Source organism: Rousettus aegyptiacus, unplaced genomic scaffold (genome assembly GCF_014176215.1).
Source record: "Rousettus aegyptiacus isolate mRouAeg1 unplaced genomic scaffold, mRouAeg1.p scaffold_m13_p_10, whole genome shotgun sequence".
Lineage (NCBI taxonomy): Eukaryota > Metazoa > Chordata > Mammalia > Chiroptera > Pteropodidae > Rousettus > Rousettus aegyptiacus.
Window position 1 is genome coordinate 54,114,125 of NW_023416285.1, and position 21,882 is coordinate 54,136,006.

A 21,882-nucleotide genomic window follows, 5' to 3' on the forward strand; every position below is an offset into this window, starting at 1 on the left:
CCACATGTAAATAAAATCATACAATATTTGTCTTTCTCTGACCCATTTCATTCAACTCAATACCATCTAGGTCCATCAAGGCAATATCTTTTTCCATCTTCTTCCTTTTAGTCTGTGTGTCTTTTAATCTGAAGTGATTCTTTTGTAGGGAGCATATGTAGGGATTTGTTTCCTTACCCATTCAGCCACTCTATCTTTTGCTTGGAGCACTTAATTCTTTTCCATTTGAGGTACTTGTTAATAGGAATGTAGTTATTACCATTCTTTATTCCTGTTTTTGATACATTTTTTTTTTTAAAGAAGTCTCTCCAACATTTTCTGTAATACTGGCTTGGTGATGATAAATTCCTTTAGCTTATTTTTGTCTGGGAAGCTCTTTATCTGTTCTTCAACCCTAGATGATAGCTTTGCTGGATAAAGTATTCTTGGCTGTAGATCCTTGGTTTTCATCATGCCAAATATTTTGTGCCAAGCCCTTCTGTCCGACATGGTTTCTTTTGAGAAATAAGCTTCCAGTCTTATGGGTGCTCTCTCATAGATAATTGTTTTTCTCTTGCTACTTTTAAGGTTCTCTCTCTGCCAGTAACATCTGGCATTTTAGTTATGATGTGTTTTGGTGTGGGCCTCTTTGGGTTCCTGGTTTTGGGGACTTTCTGAGCTTCCTAGGGTTTTATGTCTATTTCCTTCAACAGGTTAGGGAAGATTTCCATCATTATTTCTTCAAATAGCTCTTTAACGTCTTGTTTTCCTTCTGGAACCCCTATGACACAGATATTTTTACCTTTAATAGTGTCCCACAGGTTCTTTAAATTATTTTTATTGTCTTGGCTTCTTTTTTCTTGCCATTCTGATTGAGTGTCCTTGGCTTTCCCATCCTCTATATAGGTCATTTGATCCTCTTCTTTATTCACTTTGTTTGTTCTATTTAATATACTTCTCATCTCAGATGTGTTCTTCATTTCTGGCTGGCTTCCTTTTATAATTTCCATTTCCATTTTAATGTTTTTTATCTCTTTGTTGAAATTCTCACTGAATTCATCTACACTTCCCAAAAGTTCATTGAGCATCTTTATAACCAGTGTTTTGAACTCTGCATCTGTTAGATTGCTTGACTCCATTATTTCTGGATCTCTGTTCTGTTCTCTCATATGATTTCTGCTTCTTTATCTTCCCATTTTGGCTGCTTTTCTGTGTGTTCCTACGTACTAAGCAAATCACTTAAGTTTCCTGGTCCTATTAGTGTGGATTTGTGAAGTAGTTGTCCAGTGGCACAGTCCTGAGAGGGGTTCGGCTACAGGCCATATTCAGCTCCAGTCTGTACCCCTCTATGGCCACCTGTTAAGATTCAGCAAACAATCCATCGATGCTGTGCTTATAGTTGCCTCTAAAGGCCACACCAGAAACTGAGGCCAGCTGCCACCAGTGTGAGTCTAGGCACTGTTTAGCAAGGAGCACCTGACTCATTGAGGATCTACTTGGATGTGGCTTGGGTGGGGCCGCAAGTTGGGGAAGACAGAGTTTCAGGGAATCCTCTGGGTGGAATGACCTCTGTTTTCCAGTTAGATGATGTCACAGCGATGGCGGCACTGTGTCTGCTCACTAGGAGTGAGGAGGGCTTAACAGAGGAAGAATGGATACCACCAGCACTTCTGTACAGAGTTAGACTTGCCTCAGGCCTCACTCTGACAACACAGTGTCCCCTGTAAGTCCCTGGTGCCCCCTGTGCAGCTGAACTGGCACTGGTGCTCAGAGTGAGCAGGTCCATCACTGTGAAATTCACTTGCAGATGGGTCCCTTTAAGAAGTGGCTCCAGCTGCCGCTGCCTCAGCCTCTGTCCCACTCAGCTGCTTGGGACCGGACAGCCTCAGGTCCTCTCTCGGTCCTACTTTCTGCTATTGCCAGGCAATTTCTTAGATTTCTCCCTAGTTGTATGACTTGTTCATCTAGATCCCAGGCGATTTTTCCTAGTTGTTTGCTCCTTGTTTCTGTCACAATTTTGATTTGGTCACCAGGGGGATGAACCCTCATATGCCTTATTAATAGCATTCGGCACAGTTGATTCACTCTTCCCTCTTCATTAACCTTCTTCTCAGTCTTCTAGCACACAACATATCCAAATTTCATGCTGCTTTCAGACTTCATACTTCATCACAGGCTTATCTTATTTTCTGGTTGCTATTCTTGTCCTTAACCTCTAAATGTTGAGTTACTCTATAGCTAAGGCCTTATTATTCCCCCTTGGTGATCTCATTCAGTCTCATGACTTTAAATACCATATACATGATATATCCAGATTTTTGTCTTTGGTAAAAACCTCACTTCCCAAATCCGAACTCATATGTCTAATTGCCTATTGGTAACCTCAATTCAGTCTCCTGGTCACAGGCTATCAACGCACCTCAGTTAATCTATAGCTTACTCTCTTTAGACATCTATAATAATCAACTTAGTGGGCATTTCATCACAAAAAGTGGTCTCCAATTTCTTCAATTTACAAATTTTATATTTCCAGCTACAACTTTCTCAATAAACTGCAGTCTCATAGAAGCAATTGCCTATTCAACAGTTCCCCATAGATATCTAAAAGCCCTCTGTAATGGAGCATGTCTAAAACTGAGGTCTTAATTTCTAGTTTTCACTCTTTATTTTTCTGACTGTTAGCATCTTAGTTAATGACATTACTGTGAACCCAATCACTCAGGCTGCAAACATTCTACTGCATGCAATTTATCAGTCCTGCCAGATCTACCTTGCAAAGATACCAAACTTCATCAATTTCTTATTGCTTCTGCAGTCCAAATAGCCATTTTTCTTACCTAGACAACCACGACAGCCTCCTAATTCCTTTACTCCTGCTCCTACTTAGCCCCGACGTCCACTTTCTTGCTTTATACAGCCACTGGGAATATAAATTCGACTACATAATTTTTTGTTTTAAAACCTTACAATGGCTTTCCACCAAACTTAGAATAAAATTCAAAATTCTCATTACATCCTATGATATCCAATAAAAACTCTTTCTCTTTGACTATTACCTTAATAACTTTTTATCTTTCTACTCTTTTTCTAACTATCTAACTACTTTGGTCACTTTGTTGTCCCTCAAGCATCTAACAAGTTCTCCTGCCCCCACATTTTTCCTTTTGCTGCTTTTTTGACCTGAAAAGCTATTTCCTTAGATAGTCATGTATTTTTACCCCCTTCTCATTTCACCCAAGCCTTGATCAAATGTCAATCTCTCAGAAAGGCCTACTTTGGCCACCTCACCTCATATAGTAGCCTCTGTTACTCATTTTTCTTTTATCCTGCTTTACATTTCTTTATAGCAATTATTTCTACCTGACACTACACACACACACACACACACACACACACACACACACACACACACACACCAAACAAACATACAAATGTATACTTGTTTAAAGTCTATCTTTTATACTAAGATGTAAACTTCATGAGGCAGGGAATATTCCTCTCTTGTTTGCTGTTTTTCCAGTGTGTCTGGCACTTGGCAATTGTTCAATTATTACTTATCAGAAGAATAAATGAATGAGATGGTGACTTTAAACCTTGAGATTATCTAAAATTCTGAAAGAAGGAATCTGAAATAAATAAATTAGGGCTCAGGATGCTTGACTAGGCATTGTTTCCCTTTGTCTCAAAATACATGGTTTATGTTATTCAAATACTATTCTAATTGATTAGTTTTCTTAACATCCTTGAGACCAGATGAGAGTACTTCAGTTAGTAAACATAATACAAATATTTTTCTTTTGGTTCACTGTTTTTTTTTTTTTTTAATTAAGTTTATTGGGATAACATTGGTTAATACAATCATCTAATTTTTAGGTGTACATTATCATTTGACATCTATATATTCTATTGTGTGTTCACCACCCAAAGTCCTGTTTCCTTCAACTCCCATATATTTGATCTCTTTTACCCACTTCACCCTCCCCCTACCCCTCTATATTTGATCCCCTTTACCCTGTTTACCTCTCCCCTCCTCCTCCGCCCCACTAGTAACCACTACTCTACAGTCCTCTGGTAACCACTAGTCTATAGCCCATGTCCATGAGTCTCTGTTTGTCCTGCTCATTTGTTGCTTTTAGGTTTATATCCCACATATAAGTTATATCATGTGATTTTCAACTTTTTCTGTCTGGCTTATTTCACTTAGTATGATTATCTCGAGGTCCATCTGTGTTGTCACAAATGGCAGTATTTCATCTTGTCTTATGGCTGAATGATATTTCATTGTATATATGTACTACAGCTTCTTTAGCCAATCATCTATCATAGGGCACTTCGGTCGCTTTCATGTCCTGGCCACTGTGAATAATGCTGCTATGAACATTGACGTGCAAATATCTTTATAGGTATGAGTTTTCAAGTCTTTAGAGATTGCTGGATCATATAGTGATCAATTCTTAGTTTTCTGAGGAACCTCCATACTGTTTGCCATAGCGGCTGTACCAATTTGCAGCCCCACCAGCAGTGTATGGGGGTTCCTTTTTCTTCGCATCCTCTCCAAAGCTTGTTATTACTTGTCCTGTTGATAACAGCTATTCAAACAGGTGTGAGATGATGTCTCATTTTGGTTTTGATTTGCATTTCCCTAATATCTAATAATGTTGAGCATCTTTTCATATATTTGTTGGCTATTTGTATGTTCTCTAGGGAGAGGTATCTGTTCAGGTCCTCTGCCCTTCACTGTTCTTTTTTGTAAGGGTTTGAACACATAGTCACATTTGTTCTCTCACCTACACCAGGTATGAGAATGGCTTTGTTGTCAGATGGCGTTCTAGTGGTAGTCTCTCCCATAAGACTGGAGTGAGACTCTTCTCTCTTCTTTTATGTCAGGCCACCAATAGTTCTCGTCTTCATGTAGGGCTTTACATTAGTTATCTATTACTTGAGAAACAAATTACCCCCAAACTTAGCAACTTAAAACAACCACCACTTAATAATATCTGGTAGTTTCTGTGAATCAAGAATCTAGGTTAGCTTTGCTGGATATCTCTGGCTCAAGATTGCTCATAAAACTTTTTTAAAAATTTCAGGTTTTGACGTTTTAAAATTAAATTCACTAGGGTGACATTGGTTAATAAAAATTTGTAGACTTCAAGTATACAAATCTATAATATATCACCTTTATATTGCATTATGCGTTCACCACCCAGAGTCAAATCTCCTTCTGTCACCATATATTTGACCTCCTTTACCCTTATCCATCCCCCACCCTCTTTTCTTAGTAACCACTAAACTGTTGTCTTTGTTTATGAGTTTGTTTGTTTGTTTTGTCTATTCTTTGCTTTCAGTTTTATAGCATACATATGAGTAAAAATCAACTTTTTCTGTCTGATTTATTCATTTAGCATGATAATTTCAAGATCCAACCATGTAGTAGCAAATGGCAGTATTTCACCTTTTCATATGGCTGAGTAATATTCCAGTGTATATACATACCACATATTTATCTACTAGTCTATCAAAGGACACTTTGGTTGTTTCTATGTCTTGGCCACCATGAATAATTCTGCAATTAACATCAGGGTGTATATATCTTTACAGAGGTTTTCAAATGTGGGGGTAGACACCTAGAAGAGGGATTGCTAGGTCATATGGTAATTCTATTCTTAATATTTTGAGGAACCTCCATACTGTTTTCAATAGTGGCTGTACCAATTTACATTCCCACCATCAATGTATGAGGGTTCCTTTTTCCTTGCAACCTCTGCAGCACTGGTTATTACTTGTCCTGTTGATGATAGCCATTCTAACAGGTGTGCGGTGGTATCTAATTGTGGTTTTAATTTTCATTTCCCTAATAGTTAGTGATGTTGAGTATCTTTTTATTTTATATGTCTGTTGGCCATTTGTATATCTTCTTAGGAGAAGTGTCTGTTCAAGTCCTCTGCCTATTTTTTAATTGGGTTGTTTGCTCTTATTACAAGTAACCTCTTTACATAGCAGATGAATTATTTTCTGTATCTTATACCTACCCTTATAGTGTCTCGACAAGTGTTCTGCAGCATAGTAAGTTTTCAGTATATATTATGTGCTTTTTATTTTGCTTTCATACTGAACTAATTCTTTTTAAAAATAACTTACATATTAATTTTTTTCAGAAAATCTGCCATGAAGTATAACACATACAGAAAAGAACACAGAAGACAAATGTACAGAACAATGAATTGTCAATTTGTGTTTGACACTTACTGCAATAAAATCATATGGTATATATTATTTTGTGTCTGATTCTTTCATTTGTGAGATTCATCTATGTTTCTGCATGTATCTGAAGTTCTTTAAAGTATAGTAGAATATTTTATTGTATAAAAATACCACATTAATAATAAAATAATATATTATATAATATTAATGTGTGTGTGTGTGTGTGTGTGTGTGTGTGTGTGTGTGTGTGTGTGTAGTATGTAGCCATTCTACTGCTGATGAGCTTTTGGGTTGTTTACACTTTGGGACTATCAGAAATAATATGGCTGGGAATGCTCTTGCACGTGGCTTTTGGTGCACACATGTTTACCATCACCGGTGGATTCAGAATAGTAGTTAAATTTCTGGGTGATAAGGCAGGAGAGGATTCTGCTTACGTAGAAACTGCCAAGTAGTATCCCAAAGTGGCTGCAGCAATTTACATTCTCAACAGGAGTGATTTATTAGCTCCTCTTCTCACCAACTTGGTATTATGACTTTTTTTAGTTTAAGCTATTTGGTTAATATGTACTGATTCCCATTTCCCTGATGAATAATGAGGTCGAACATTGTTTCATATGATTATGGACATCTGTATATCTTTTTTTTATTTGAAGTTCTATTAAAATTTTTTTTCCTATTGAAATGTCTGCCCTTTATTTTTAAATTTATAGCAGTACTTTTTCGACTCTGGAGATAAATTTTTTGTTCAGATAAATGTACTGCAAATATCTTTTCCACTCCAAAGCTTGCCTTTCACTTTCTTAATGTCTCTTTTGGTAAAAATGAATTCTAAATTAGTCCAATTTATCAACCATTTTTTGAGTGTAAATAGTTTTTGTGTATTGTTTGTGTGAAAAGATCATAAAGATCTTTTCCTAAATTATCTCCTAAAAGATTATTATTTTACCTTTTACATTAAGTTCTAAGATCCTTCTAAAGTAGAATACAGGTAGAAATCCAATATCACTGCTTTTTTTTTCCATAAAGATATCCAATTTCAGACAATGAATATATACTTACACTTAGGATGCTGCCTTTTAGGAGCTCAACTCAGAGCATGGTCATGTTATCAACCACCCACACACATAACAGGTCCTGGATTCCAATTTCTGACCTTGCTATCCTCTTATGATTGGATGACCTCTTCTGCTTTTTGGACTCCCAGAATCCTCTTTCAGAAATGGGAGCTCCAAATGGGAAGTTAGCTTCTTTAGTTTTATCTTTACTGAGATCTTGTTAGGTCTATTTTCACTTCAAAAAAAAAAAATGTTAACTAAACATTTTATCCATTTTTCTTACTATAATTATCTGAAGTATTGGTCTAAATTGCTTAGTTTATCATTACTGGAAATTCTAGTCTCATATAATTTTTAAAAATTAACCTTAATTTTACTACTCACTATCAATGTGATCTTTAATAAATAACTGAAGCTATCTGAAGCTCTATTTCTTTATCTGTAAAGTGAGAGTGACATTTATTTCATAGAATTACTGAAAATATTAATATGAAATAATATACATAAAAACATTGGAAGAGACCATATAAGTCTGCTGGTATACCTTCAGTAAATGATAGCTATTATTTTTGTTACATTAGTGAAGATAATAATTATGAAGATAATGAGGACAGCAGGATTTCTGAGTTACTCTATTACACTGCCTTCATCTTCTAATCAAAAAGGTATATAAGGTTAATTTGGCAAAATTTATTTAAAGCGAACCAACATAGGCTTCAAGTAATGATTTCTTTCACATTTTAGATTTGTCTGAATGATGCTTTTAATAATTCATTCTGGTTTTCTTTTACCCAAAATTAATGTCAGACTCAGTGACAAATAATGTTTCCGTCTATGTATTTTATTGTTTCAGGTCTTATATTTAGGGCTTTAATCCATTTCGAATTAATTTTTTTGTGTATGGTAACAAATAGCAATCCAGTTTCATTCTCTTGCAAGTTTTCCAATTGGCTTTCCAATTTTTCCCAAACCATTTTTTAAAGAAGCTTTCTTTTCTCCATTGCATGTTTTTAGCTCCTGAAAAATTATTTGTCATATATATGTGGGTTTATTTTTGGGTCTTTCAATTCTGTTCCATTAGTTTGGTTGTCTATTTTTCTAAAAGGGCGAAGGGATTCAAATACATGGTGACAGAAGGAGATTTGACTTTGGGTGATGAACAAAAAATGCAATATACAGATGATGTATTATAGAATCATATGCTTGAAATCTATATAATTTTATTAACTGTCACCTCAATAAATTTAATACAATTTAAAAAATACCAGTTTAAGAAAAGCCAAAGGAAAAAAAGCCTCTGTTAGCTCACCATCCAATCTAACCAAAATATTATTGCCAATGCAAAAGAAAATAGTACTAATAAAAACAAAATACTAATTAGGAATAAACAAGCAATAGAAAGAAGAGTTTCTTACTTCCTGTTTCATGTTGTAAGAATGGGATGATCAAACTGAAAGTGCTTATTAAGAACTTGGAATATATGAAAAAACTAGTATAGCATAAGACATAAATCCTAAACTTTGGGACCTTAAAATCTACTTGGGGAAACAAGCATGGCACTAATAGAAAAATAAATAATGAGTTGTTATGAGGTATGTGAAATTTTATCACAGAAGATAAAATTAATGTAGGCCAGAGTTATTGCAGAAGATTCAGCAGAATGTCTTAAGGTAGTTTTGAAGAATTTTGAGGATTTTGAAAATGAATGAATCTAGATCCAAATATCATGATGAAACTTTTGGGGAAAATATTAACCCAGGAAGAGGAAGTGTTGTCATGGAGTGTATAATTCTAGTTGCTACAGAGCATTTGATTAATTCTTATCCAAGCTGACATTAAGACTTCATGGTTGAGTTGAAACTGTAACATGTAGTCTGTAGGAGTGTCCTTGGAACAGGTACATTCTATAACTCACTCATTTAAAGTGTGATGACTCAACAGGACCATAAAAATAACAAGATGTAAGTGCTTTTCCTTTGTAATTGACAGAACTTGTATGGTTACGGGACCAAGAGAAGAAAGATGACATAAATATTAAAATTTTAAGCTTCATTCAAATGAAAGAAAGGTTCACCCTGAATAACATGAAAGCTGAAGAACCACATCAGTCCATAGTTGTTATTTTTGATATTAGAAGCAAGTCAAAAGGAAGAAGATATGCATATGAGTTGATCGATATCCAATATAAATGCTTTATATATATACACACATATATATATATGTATGATGTATCAGTTTCAAATCTTTAAGTCTTATTTTAGAAAGATAAATTAACTATAAATATTATACGACATCTTTATTGTTACAGATAATATTTATATTAGCTTTTTAATAGATGAATCCCTGAATCTCAGTGAGTGGGTAAAGTAAAAAGTTTATTTCAAGTTTATGCAAAGTCCAAAATGTGGTATGCTTGAAGGGCAGTTAGCAATCCTCACAGTGGTGACTATGTCAGTTTTGACGACTTGAATTTTTTTCTAAGAATTCATTCACTTCATACAAATTTTTAAATTTATCTGCAATAAAATTATTATTTCTCAACTTGTTTTATAAGGCCAAAATAATTTTGATTACAAAACTTAATGATGACATTTTTTAAAAAACAGAAAAATCATGTCAATCTCTCTCAGAAGTATGGATACAAACATCCTAAACAAAATAGAATAAAAACCTAGTGATATATAAAATGTATAATGAATTGCAATAGAGTTAGGATTATTCCAAATATATAAGGTTGGTTTAACATTTAAATATCAATCAATGTGATTTACAATATTGATCAAATAAAGGTAAAAAAAACATGATTATCTCAATAAATGCAAGAAAACCCCCACATTTGATCAAATTCAAAATTAATTTACTATAAAACTTAAACTCAAAACAGAAGAGAATTTCCTTAATTTGATAAAGTGATGGAAAGTATCCTGTGTAATGATGAAATACTGAAAACTTTTCCCTTACATTGGTAACAAAAGAAGTTATCATCATGACATTCAACAGTGACCAGAGTACTATGACATAAGGCAAAAACAATCCATCAACCAATCAACCAAAATAAAAAATATAAGCAATGGAAAAGAAGTAGTTATATCATCCTTATTGACAGATAACTTGATGATATAGGTATATTAGAAAAATCCAAAAGTATATCCAATAGAAAAAATAAAATTAATAATGGAATAAAAAGTTTTTCTGGATACAAAGTCAATATACAAAAATCAATTATTTCTATATTCCAGCCAAAAATTTAACATAAAATTTAAAGAATAACACCATTTAAAATAGGAAAATAATAGGTCCAATACATAAGATCTAATCTAGGAAAACATGTACACAACTTCTATCCAGATACTTAAATAGCACTATTGAAAGTTTAAAAACAAATCTGAATGAATAAAAATATATGCCAAGTCCATGAATTGGAAACCTCAGTAGTTTAAGAAGTCGTTCTCTCCTAATTGATCTATAGATTCAAAGCCATACCAAAAATATTTGAGGAATTTTGTTTTGGAAATTGATCGGATGGTGTTAAAATTTATAAGAAAATACAATGGACTAAAAATAGCCAAGACAACTTTGAAAAAAGAAAACAAATATGGACTTAAATACCAGATATCAAGGCATTCTATAATTTTAATAAAGTAGTGTGGTGCGACACAGCAAGAGAAAAACACATCAAAGAAACAACGAAAAGTTCAGAAACAGACCCACATTTTATTTCTACGTGATTTATAACAGAGGTGGCATTTCAGTGCAGTGGAAAAAGGATCATGTATATGTAAATTTTCAATAAGATGTGCAGGGCCAACTAATAGTTATATGAAAAAATGTATCTTTATTCCTACTTTATAATGTACATAAAAATGAATTTCATGTGAACTATTGATCTAAGAGCAAATGGTAACATGTTTACGTTTCTAGAAGAAAACATGGAAGAATATCGTTATAAAATGCAAAGAATTCTTAAACACACTGCACACATGCAGACAAAAAATACTAGAGAGAAAATATTAATGAACTTTAAACTAAAATGAAGAAATTTTGTTCTTTAAAAGTCACTAATAAGGAGTTCTGCTTACTGCAATGATAAAGTATCTTATACTGAGTCCTCCTAGAGTTAATAATTACAAACTTTGGAAAAAATATGAAAACTAACTATATGAAGGCAGGGGAGAGTAACACCAAACCAGCAAACACTGGAGGAGAGTCATCGAAGGAGAGTCAAAGGAAAGAAGTATGCTGGGTGAAATTTACATACAGATGGTTTCTTGCCAGGGAGCATTCCCTCTTTCAGGCGGCAAAAGGCAGCTAAAAAGTTTAGCAGTAAGGTTATACAGTCTTACTGGCTTTAGGCATTGGAATACAGAAATAGAGCCGCTATGTGGCTAAAGACTACTAAAGAGAAAAATCCTGGAGTGGTACAATATTAACTCTGAGACTGATAAAGATGCACGTTTTTAGTTCCTAGGATCGTCCTTTAAAAAGTAATGCAAAAAGGGGGAGAGAAAAAAAATGGCATAGATGATAGAGACTCTGTTCATTCCTCTTGCTACCAAATCAAAGTTGTGATAGAAACAAAGAGCAAACAGCAAGGGAAATCACCTGGGATATAGATGAACAAGCTCTACAACAAGGGAGAGAAATAAGAAATCACTCTACAATGGGAAGAGGTAAAACCAGGTGAGGAGGTGAGGTTGCTTTGTCCCTAGCGGTTGGAGCAGTTGAGTGGGACTGCAGGTGCTTCTTAAAGAGGCCTAATTTGCCAGTGGACTTATGTGGTGACAGATCTGCTAGCTCTGAGCACCACCACTGGGGCTGGCTGCGTAAAGGACACCTGGGATTACAGGCGGGACACTTAGTTGTCAGAGTTAGGGCTGAGTGAGACTTGCACTGTCAAAAGTGCCAGGAGTATCCATTGTTTCTCCGTTGAACCCTCCTCACTCCCAGTGTGTGAAAGCAGCGCCGCCATAGCTATGACATCATCAAATTGGATAACAGAGGTTGCTCCACTCAGAGGATTCACTGAAACTCCACCTCCCCCAACTTGTGGCCCCACCTAAACCACACCAGAATTCCAATATGAAATAGGGAGTTTCTTTGAGGACTTTTGCTTCTGGGAAACACTAATTAATGAATCATCAAAGGAGGTACATGGAAGGGGTAGAATTAAGAATAGAGAATAGAACAGAGAGGAAATAAGACTGGGTGGACTCTTAAAATTGTGGCATAAGATAATGTTTTAAAAAAATTGTTGTAAAAAATGCAGAAAAGTTGTCTACCTAAAATTCAATTGGTCTTGGAGGTATAAGAACAAAAATATTCTCAAATTCATCTAATCCACCAAATATGTCACTGATTACAAACTTCCTGATTTGCACATTTTATTTAAGATGATGCTGAATACAAAGAGATTGAGGAAACAGCAAAGAATATTCTGAAATTTGAAATCAGAAAAGTTTTTAATGTTATAGCTCTTCCTCCAAATGGGCAATTTTATGACATCACGTCTTTCAAGATACAAGGAGTAACTAGTATCCAAACCTTATATAAACTAGTTTAAAGGTGGTCATAAAATCACTCTACCTATGTGATGCCAAGTCATTATATTTTCGATCTAATTGATTGATTTTGATAATGAAACTTAATCACCTGTTAATTTATATTACACTAATAATCCCGATTTATTATAGAAGCATTAGAAAATATAGTTTTAAAAAAAGTAAAATAAAAAGGAAAAAAATCAATTCAAGATCTCATAACATGGGATAGCCGCATTTACCATCACAGTGTTTTCTTTCACATTTAATTCAAACTTATAGATAGTTATATTATATATTTGTATTTATAATTCTATATATGTCCTCATACATGATGTGGCTAGAGTTTACAAAAATACAATCAGATCACACTTAATATTATATAATTCACTTTAGATAAATAAAAAAGGCAAATCAATTTCTCTGCAATAACCTGAGGACAGAAGTTAAGGGGGATGATTGTAATCAGAACTGCTTAGAAATATTAATTGGGTAATCAATAGGCTAAGAATTTTGATTACACATGAAAAACAGGTTTCATTTCTAGTGCATACTCTGATGAATAGCTATGGGCTGCCTGGATTGCTGCTTTGAGAAGGATGCTGAGGGACAGTGATGTCTATCATCATAAAGAAAGTAGAGAGATCACTTTATGAACGCTGGGTAGTTGCCATTTCTAGAATAAGTGGATATTCATTTTCCTCCATTTTCCTTCTCTTTCTTTCTCCCATTCTCTGATTATTTCTAAAGTTGGGTTAAATGTTAATTTTGAGATAAAGACATGCAGGGACTTAAGACCAATTTATGTTTTAAAATTCTGAGTATTTATTTAATAGGAAAGATTTACCATTACCAAGGTGACTTTCATATTTCTGGAGTCACATACAATGATAGTTGTGAAAATGCAGCTTCACAAGCTAGTACAGATTTAAACAAGGATATTGAGACTAAGGTAAGTCAGTGATTTCTTCTATTAATTTCATTATAAATTTGATTGAAAAAGACATGATGGCTTTTTTTTTTCTCTTGCAGATGTTCGATGCATTTCAAAATTCTAGTATATACAAAGAATATGTCAACTCTCAGGTCATCGAACTTCTGTAAGTACAAATTTATTTAGGATATTATGGAAAGGGAAGTAGGTGACCTGTTACATCAGCCCTGGTTTTAAATGATAACAACAGCAACACCAGAGAAAGAATTTCTGTTCGTGATAGGAATTCTTCTATACGAATCTGTAATCTCTATACTTGAAGGGAAATGGCAAAATTGTTGGTGGCATTTAGTCCTAACTGACTTCTGTGACAAAAGATAATTGTAACTCTGTGAAAAACAGAGTCCAATCTGATTGTTTTGCTACCCATATATTAGCTATCTCTTCTCCCATTGATGCCCACCTAGCCATACCTTTCTTTTGGTTTCCTTAGTATTGCTATCACTGTAATAACTATGGAACAAAGTGAATCATTTAAGATAACATTTCTCTAACTATGTCTTTGAAGAGTGCTTGAGGGTTGTAGAGTCAGGGCTACAGGGAAGAGGGTACTATGGAGCATAGGGGAAGAGTGATAAAGAGTGAGAGCACTTTTACTTTTCTGACTGCCAATGTCTATTCTGGGAAATTCTTAACTTTCAAAACAAAACAAACAGAAAATACAGATGACCAAATGCCAACCAACCAAAGTACTTACTTATACATAAAAATTTTTTTCAAAGACCCTTCTGTCAATCATAATTATTTGAAAATAAAGTTGTGCTTTTTAAAAAAAAATTGTGACTAATATGACTTTGAGTTTAAAAGTCTTCCAAAATGAATTTTCTTTCCTGATTAATAAAAAGAATGTACTGGTTACAGAAATAATGTAGATTCTCTTCATGCTTTAGAGTTATCTTTGAGGCATTTTTCATTGTATAGATCTATTGGGGTATACATGTATAAAATACTAAAGGAGAAGCTTAGTACTGGCTCCCGAATATACTCTAAAAGTTATCTTTTGAATGCTTCCCTGTCCTACATTTAAGTTCTCATTTATCTCTTAATCTGAAATTAAGATATTAGAAAATATTTGTATGAGAATTTGTTTTTTACTGTTATAATAAAATCTCATGCTAATCTTTTTTTTTTTTTTTTTTTTTTGCCAGTACTCAGTTTCTCCTATGTGTTTAGTTTGTGGTTCACATATTCCTTCTTTAACAATACCTCTAAGTTAATGAGGAGATTTTTTGGAACGTATGCACTTTATACATACTGGGACAATATCTGTGTAGCGTTCTTTAACATATGTAAAGAAAATATGATAATTAAAATGTGGAAAATCAATGTGTTCATAAAACATCTAAAAAATCAAGAAGCAACACACTAGAACATTTCTGTTGTTTCCAGTCCTTATCCCAATGGTTCAAGCATACAGTTGCAGCTAACATTCAAGTTTCCTCCAGCAAAGAGGGATAGAGTGAAGACTGAAATCAAAGCTATTTTACATCAGATGTTTAAAAACAACATGGCATCCTGGAATGCAGTTCCAGCTTCCATTAAACTTATAGCTATTCCACTTATTTCCATTATTTTCTATTATTTAGATTTCAGGAATATATATATATGTGTGGAAAAGAAATATATATATAGTGGAAAAGAAATTAACCAAGAGTTTCAGAAATTTATTTAGAAAAAAATATGTTTCCAAAAATCTAGCACTTCTACAATGAATTGGTAGTAGAAGAGACAGTGCCATAGAATTTTTGTCTAAAGAGTAATAGAAATGAGGGTCAAACTGTGGACATGCATGTGAATTTGGAAGGGTTTCCTGTTATGTATGGAAAACAGTGTGAATTGTCCTAAGTGAAATATTATTCCTCCTTTTCCTCTATTCTTGTCGGAATTTCATTATAGGAAACAGATTTAGGGTTTTCACCATCAATCGCTGTAGAGATTGCAGTGGTAAGTGTGAAGTTGGGGATAGGACATTCTTATTGCTTCTTGTGGAAGAATGGGACTAATGCTATTAAAGAAATAATTAGTCTGGATGAATACTCTAGAAAACAAGGTAAGAAAATGATAGGTTTTTGTCTCATACAGAAAGTAAAGTTTGTAAAGGTCTTCAAGGTCTTACAATTATCTTGAGACTCCCTGTTGGATTGTTAAAAATCCATTAGGTGATAAGTGTGTGGTTACAGAGCCCAGTTTTGTGGTTCTTCCAGACCAACAGTTGATCTTGGTATCCTTAATGACTTTGAAGGCTGACCCCTGCCAGTTACAGTGCCTTTGCCTCAGAATACAGACCTTACCACCAATGAGCCATGCATGAGAAATAAGTATATGATAGAACTTTTCAAAGGAGCAATACAATTCCTTTGTGGGTAGCTGTTGGGAAAGAAGACTGCACTAGTTACTTCTCCTGTGTGTCCCAGGAATTCAGAGTCAGCACTTTCTGATGTGTCTACATTTAGTTCCTTACTCTCTTTCTCTCTAACACCTCTTCCCAATAGAAAAGAGACTGGAATTTAAGTTAAATTCTCAAAATTTCATAATTAGTAAAGAGATGACTCTAAAAAATAGCATAGGCCCAATGAAATATAATTTTAATTAGATTTTTTAAAAATATAGATAACCGAGCATTTGATTAATAAAAATGATCATAGAGAAAGAAATTCAAAGATAATGGCAAGTTTTTTTTTTTATAATAATATCAGCTTCTTACTTCACTAAATATTTTCCTACAATAATTATAAAATTGAGAGCTTTGTTTTTTATTTCCTTTTCTCTTTTACTATACTACCTGGTAAAGATGTGGAGAGATGGTCAAAACATAACAACTAGAAATGAGAAGGACTTATAATGAATAGTGAACTAGTCTGAATAGTTAAATGTTAGGTGTATTCGAGCTAGGAGAGTTAGCATTTACGAACTTGGATTGAAGATAATTGCTTGGTGACATTTTATCAATTTTACTCTTTTTAAATTTCAGAAATCAGCAAGGCTAATGCTGAAATGCTTACCAACAACTGTAAGTTTAGAAATATTATTGTAAATTTAACACATTCATAAATATTTCCCCATAATTTTCCTAAAAAGGATCTTGAAGTACATTATGTAAAGATTTATAGTAGTCTTTCAAGATGGTTGGATACAATATGTATATATGTGTTTGTGTATATATATATATGTATGTATGTATATATAATATATATATAGTTCCACATATATGGAACTTCTTTTTGAAAAACACTGATATATGAATTTTTAACATTTATAAGGAGTTGTCCAAAATGATGAAATAAGAACTGATTCCAAAGAATGGAATGATAATTAAGAATATCATATCTGAGTAAGTTAAAATTAGAAAGATTGAAGGAAAAAAGGGGCAACTTAGAACAAGAAAATAAAAACTAGGCTGTAATGAAAACATTTATTATAAGATAAAAATAGTTCTGTACCTTTTAAATAAATTTGCTTTTGACTATCATGTTGCCCACAAGACACAATCTTGCTTTCATTCACTCAATGGATGTTTATGGAGTATCTATTGTCTACATGAGGCCTTACCCACAGCACCCCATATGCTATATGAGATGCAGACATTAATGAAGTAAAGTCTCCATTTTCAAGAATTTTGCAATTTATTTGGGAGAAATGAGAATTATAACAAATAGGTATAATAAAAGTCAATGGTTGAAAGATGCTTGAGACTGAAAAAGAAGATAGGTAAAAATCCCCCAAACTGAGATGGAATAGGGTACTGTGATAATGGTATATCAGGAACGAAACAGCATTACTTAGGAGATGCCAGAAAATCACTGGAGGGTTTCAAGCAATTTTTAAGATATCTATATCTTATAAAGCATAATCAAAGATACCTTCTCTTGTAAAAAGAAATCTTTTCTTCAGGTTGTGGAAGACAAGTGGCCAATAGTATGTTAGCAGGCAACCGAATTGTGAATGAGGAAAATACCCTGGCGGGGGCATGGCCATGGCAGGCCAGCATGTAATGGAAGGGCCAACACCACTGTGGAGCATTGCTGATCAGCAGCAGGTGGCTATTATCTGCAGCTCACTGCTTTAATAGGTAAGTGTGAAAGTCTGACTAACTGCAGGATTCTGGGTGCTGGCCTATTTTGGATGGTCTGTGGGGGTTAACATAAATATGTGAACATTCATCAAAGCCATATAAAATTTACTATTACTCGCTTTATTGAAGGGCAGTGAAAGTGTTTAATTTGGCAAAGACTGGAAAAGTGAATGGAAGCAATTCACATTCTCAAAATAGCTACTTTAGCTTGACATTAAGTGTTTTATTTATATCATTTTATCATAACAATAATTCTGAATGGAAGGTACAGTTAAATCCATTTCAAGATGAGGAAACTAGGGTTCAGAAATAGTGGCATAAGATCATACAGCTCTTAAATATTAGAAATTGAATGTGAACTCATGTATGGATGACTCTAGTTACTAGGTGCTTACCCTCTAGGACTTTATAACATAGTTGAAGAAATTTAAATGTCATATATTAAAGGCAAGGCAGCACAATGTAGCAAATGTCTCATGTACAACACAGTAAGCGCTATGTAAATTTGCTGCAGAAGGAGAATATATTCAACTGAGATATGAAAATATAAGATTTGATCTGGACCCTACAGATATAAGATTTGATCAATGGAGTGAATGGATGAGAAAGAATAATATGTATTTCAGGTTGAGAAAATTATCTTGTGTCGAGATGGATAAACACAACTTATATTCTGTGGACGGCAAACAAAAAGAACTATTTGAAGTAGAGAGAATTTTGTAAAATGAAACATTAGAAGATACACTTAGGAAATTTATATTGATTAGGGACATCTCTAAATAACAAGATGCTTATTCACAAAAGTCTCTTACAAAGCTTGTTCACAGAATTTGTCTCCCTGATGCTATTTTCAAAAAGTAGTCCATGGACCATGGACCGCCTGGGGACTCATTAAAAGTGTACATCCTTAAACATCACACGAGACCTTTTAAATATAAATCTTTGGAGGTGGAACCTGTGTTGATTCTAAGGGAGTGGAGTTTAAGAAACACAGCTGTTAAGCATGTGAAATCATTGAGGGCTTGAAAATGGTAGAAGGATTGGAGTGCACTGTTACATGAAGATCTTGAAAGCTTAAAAATGAAAAAAGCATTTGATCTTTTGAAGAAAGGTGAAGGTAGTGAAACAGGATGTTTGGCTCTAACTTGAGAAAGGGTTTCAGTGGGGAACTGGAGAAATAGGTCATAAAATCTAAATTAGAAGTCAAAGGGCATTGGCTTCATAAACATAATAGGGCAATCTGATGAAAACAAGTTGCAATTTTTTATACACATAGATGCCAGAGCCCCGACAGGCTCTTGGAATCCAGGCTGTAAGAGTGATTCTGGACCCCATCCACTAAGGCTGCTAAGATACTCCCTGCCAAAGTCAAAAGCTCAGATCTAAACGGGGCTGACGTAGCAGAAGACAGCAGTGACTCTAGTTAGGAGGATTTGCAGAAGGCTGACAGCTCTAACAGCCCTTAGCCCTATTTTCTTGTGACTGCAGCATTTATAACATCCCAAAGGCAAAGACATCTTTTAAAAATAAGAATTTAAGTGCTTTACAGTGTTATTTGGAAACCTCATGCCTTAAAGTTATGAAATAATGACCACTATAAATACTGTTGTGGCACAGAAATCGTGTACTTTGTGTCTTCCAGGAAAAATAATTCAGAAGACTAGACTGTCAACTTTGGGACTGTAATAAATAAACCATATAGGACAGGGAAAGTCCAAAATATTATTTCTCATGAGAATTATAACAGGGCTGGTGTTCATGATGATATTGTCCTTGTCCAACTGGCTGAAGAAGTTTCTTTTACAAAGTACATTCGTAGGATTTGTCTTCCTGAAGCCCAAATGAAGCTCTCAGAAAATGACAGTGTTGTAGTCACAGGATGGGGAACACTTTATATGAATGGTAAGTTTATCTATAAAAATGTCATGGCTTCACAGGAATAGTTATTTAATCAATCAATCAATCCATCAATCAATCATGTTCATACAATTAACCAATCAGTAAATATACTGAAAAGAAAATCAAGTGGTGGGATCAAAAGCATGGCATTAACTTCAATTTCTAAAATATCTCTGAGAATGAGAATTGGAAAAGTTGGAATTGTATGTGAGACAGTCAGCTATAATATACTCCAGAAAAGACCGATCTCACCTGGGACTTGTCTAGCTCTTGGTGACCAAAAGAATCTTATAGATATTCTTATCTTATATGTATTCTTTGTCTCAGAAAACAAGGTTAAGATCCCCATAATATGCAAATTTTATGCCTTTAGGTCCCACTCCAAAGATACTTCAACAGGCCTTTGTGAAGATTATTGGCAATAAAGTTTGTGATGCTCCACATGCATTATCTGGCTTTGTGACTGATAAAATGCTCTGTGCTGGATTTATGTCAGGAGAAGCTGATGCCTGTCAGGTATGTTTAGATACATTATAGAATTATTTTATCCAAAAATCCTAATGAAATGGAAGTTTTTATCAACACAAAATATTTTTCTGTGTTAATGATTTCCACAGCATAGCTTCTTATTTCAACACACACGAGGAATATTTATTAATCCTATTTATGTAGCAGACACCAGCCTAGACACAATCCCTGCCCCTCATGGAGTTTTTATTTTAGGAATCCATACAAAGAATGATACTTACAAGATAATAAAATAAGTGTAGACTTATTTTCTGGACAACCTGCAAATCTAGAGTGCTACCTTTTTCTTACTCAGAGACACAGCAGGAGGTTTAGCGTTGTGCACTTGTCACCCATTCCTCAGAGGCATCATGGAGCAGCTGAGTCACTTTCTCCATAGAGTAGTCTGGACTCATTATGAAGTCAAATTCTACTCTTCCCAGTCCAAATTTGGCAGCTGTAGGCAATATATTCTGGTTTAGAGTTTCCCTAGGTTTTGAATAAACCTAAGAGTTCTACAGTTGCAAGACTAAAGAATGGGGATTGTTTTCAGTGCCCAGGGGCTATCGATAGCTCCAGAGGAGAGGTAAAAGGAAATTCTTGGACAGGACAGGAAACATTTTATTTCCATTTTGCTTCTAGAATGATTCTGGTGGGTCACTAGCTTACCCTGCCTCTAGAAATATCTGGCACCTTGTTGAAATAGTAAGCTGGGGTGAGGGATGCACAAAAAAGAATAAGCCAGGTGTCTATACTCGAGTGACTGCTTATCGTGATTGGATTACCTCCAAGACTGGACTCTGAAAGAAAAGTTACTTTGAAGTGAAAAACAAAGACAACTGCCGGGTATTCTTATCTGTTCTTTAAAATCTTTTTCTTTTGACTATTAATGTACCAATCATTTTCTTATATACAAATATATAAAGGTCTTTATCAATAATTTATCTCAAAACCACTATTAGTTTATTTATATGTTTATCTAATATAGGAAACAGGAAGAAAAAAAAGATGGCCAAATATTTATATTAATAGCCTAGTTCTGATTTATCCTACCATTATATTCAGAATTGACCTTAAATTATTTTTTCATAATTTAGAAAACTAAACGTTTTGTTAGTATGAGAACATATATGCTGTATCTACCAAATAAATTATTTTTTATTCTATAAATTATAATTGCATTTTGTTAAACTGAAATTAATATGTGAGACATATAATGCACTTTTACTTTTTATTTATATGTGAGATAGCTTATATACTTCATAAAATCATAGACTTTGAATGGAGAAGAGATATCAGCGGTTCAGCTAGACCGAGTCTCTCAATTTATAGATGGGGAGACTGAGAACTAGAGAGAAAACTATCTGCTTAAAGTCAATCATCAGCCTCTCTGACAAGTTGTAACCCTCACATGAATTTCCCCTCACAAGAGTTTAGATCCAAAATTTGTCTGAAATTTAAAAATGATTTTCAAGTTGCAATTATTCATATCATGTATTCATGTCCTTCTTTTATCATTTGTTTACCTTCTCTTGAAGCCAAAATAATATGAGATTCTCAAGGACAGGAAACTGTGGCATCTATTGCAGTAGCACTAATCTTCACAAATTATTTACCTTTTAAAATTTTCTCAAA

The 21,882-nt window shown here is 34.1% G+C and overlaps 1 protein-coding gene across 1 annotated transcript; it reads left to right on the top strand.

Moving 5' to 3' along the window:
• The first annotated feature begins 1,577 nt into the window (after positions 1–1,577).
• On the top strand, positions 1,578–21,051 carry LOC107506717 (transmembrane protease serine 11B-like). Its single transcript, XM_036226476.1, is given in 10 exon segments — positions 1,578–1,702; positions 1,787–1,902; positions 13,612–13,727; positions 13,808–13,875; positions 15,159–15,317; positions 16,739–16,779; positions 17,661–17,838; positions 19,484–19,743; positions 20,114–20,256; positions 20,890–21,051. Coding segments are annotated over 10 exon segments (1,368 nt in total).
• The last annotated feature ends 831 nt before the right edge of the window (positions 21,052–21,882 follow it).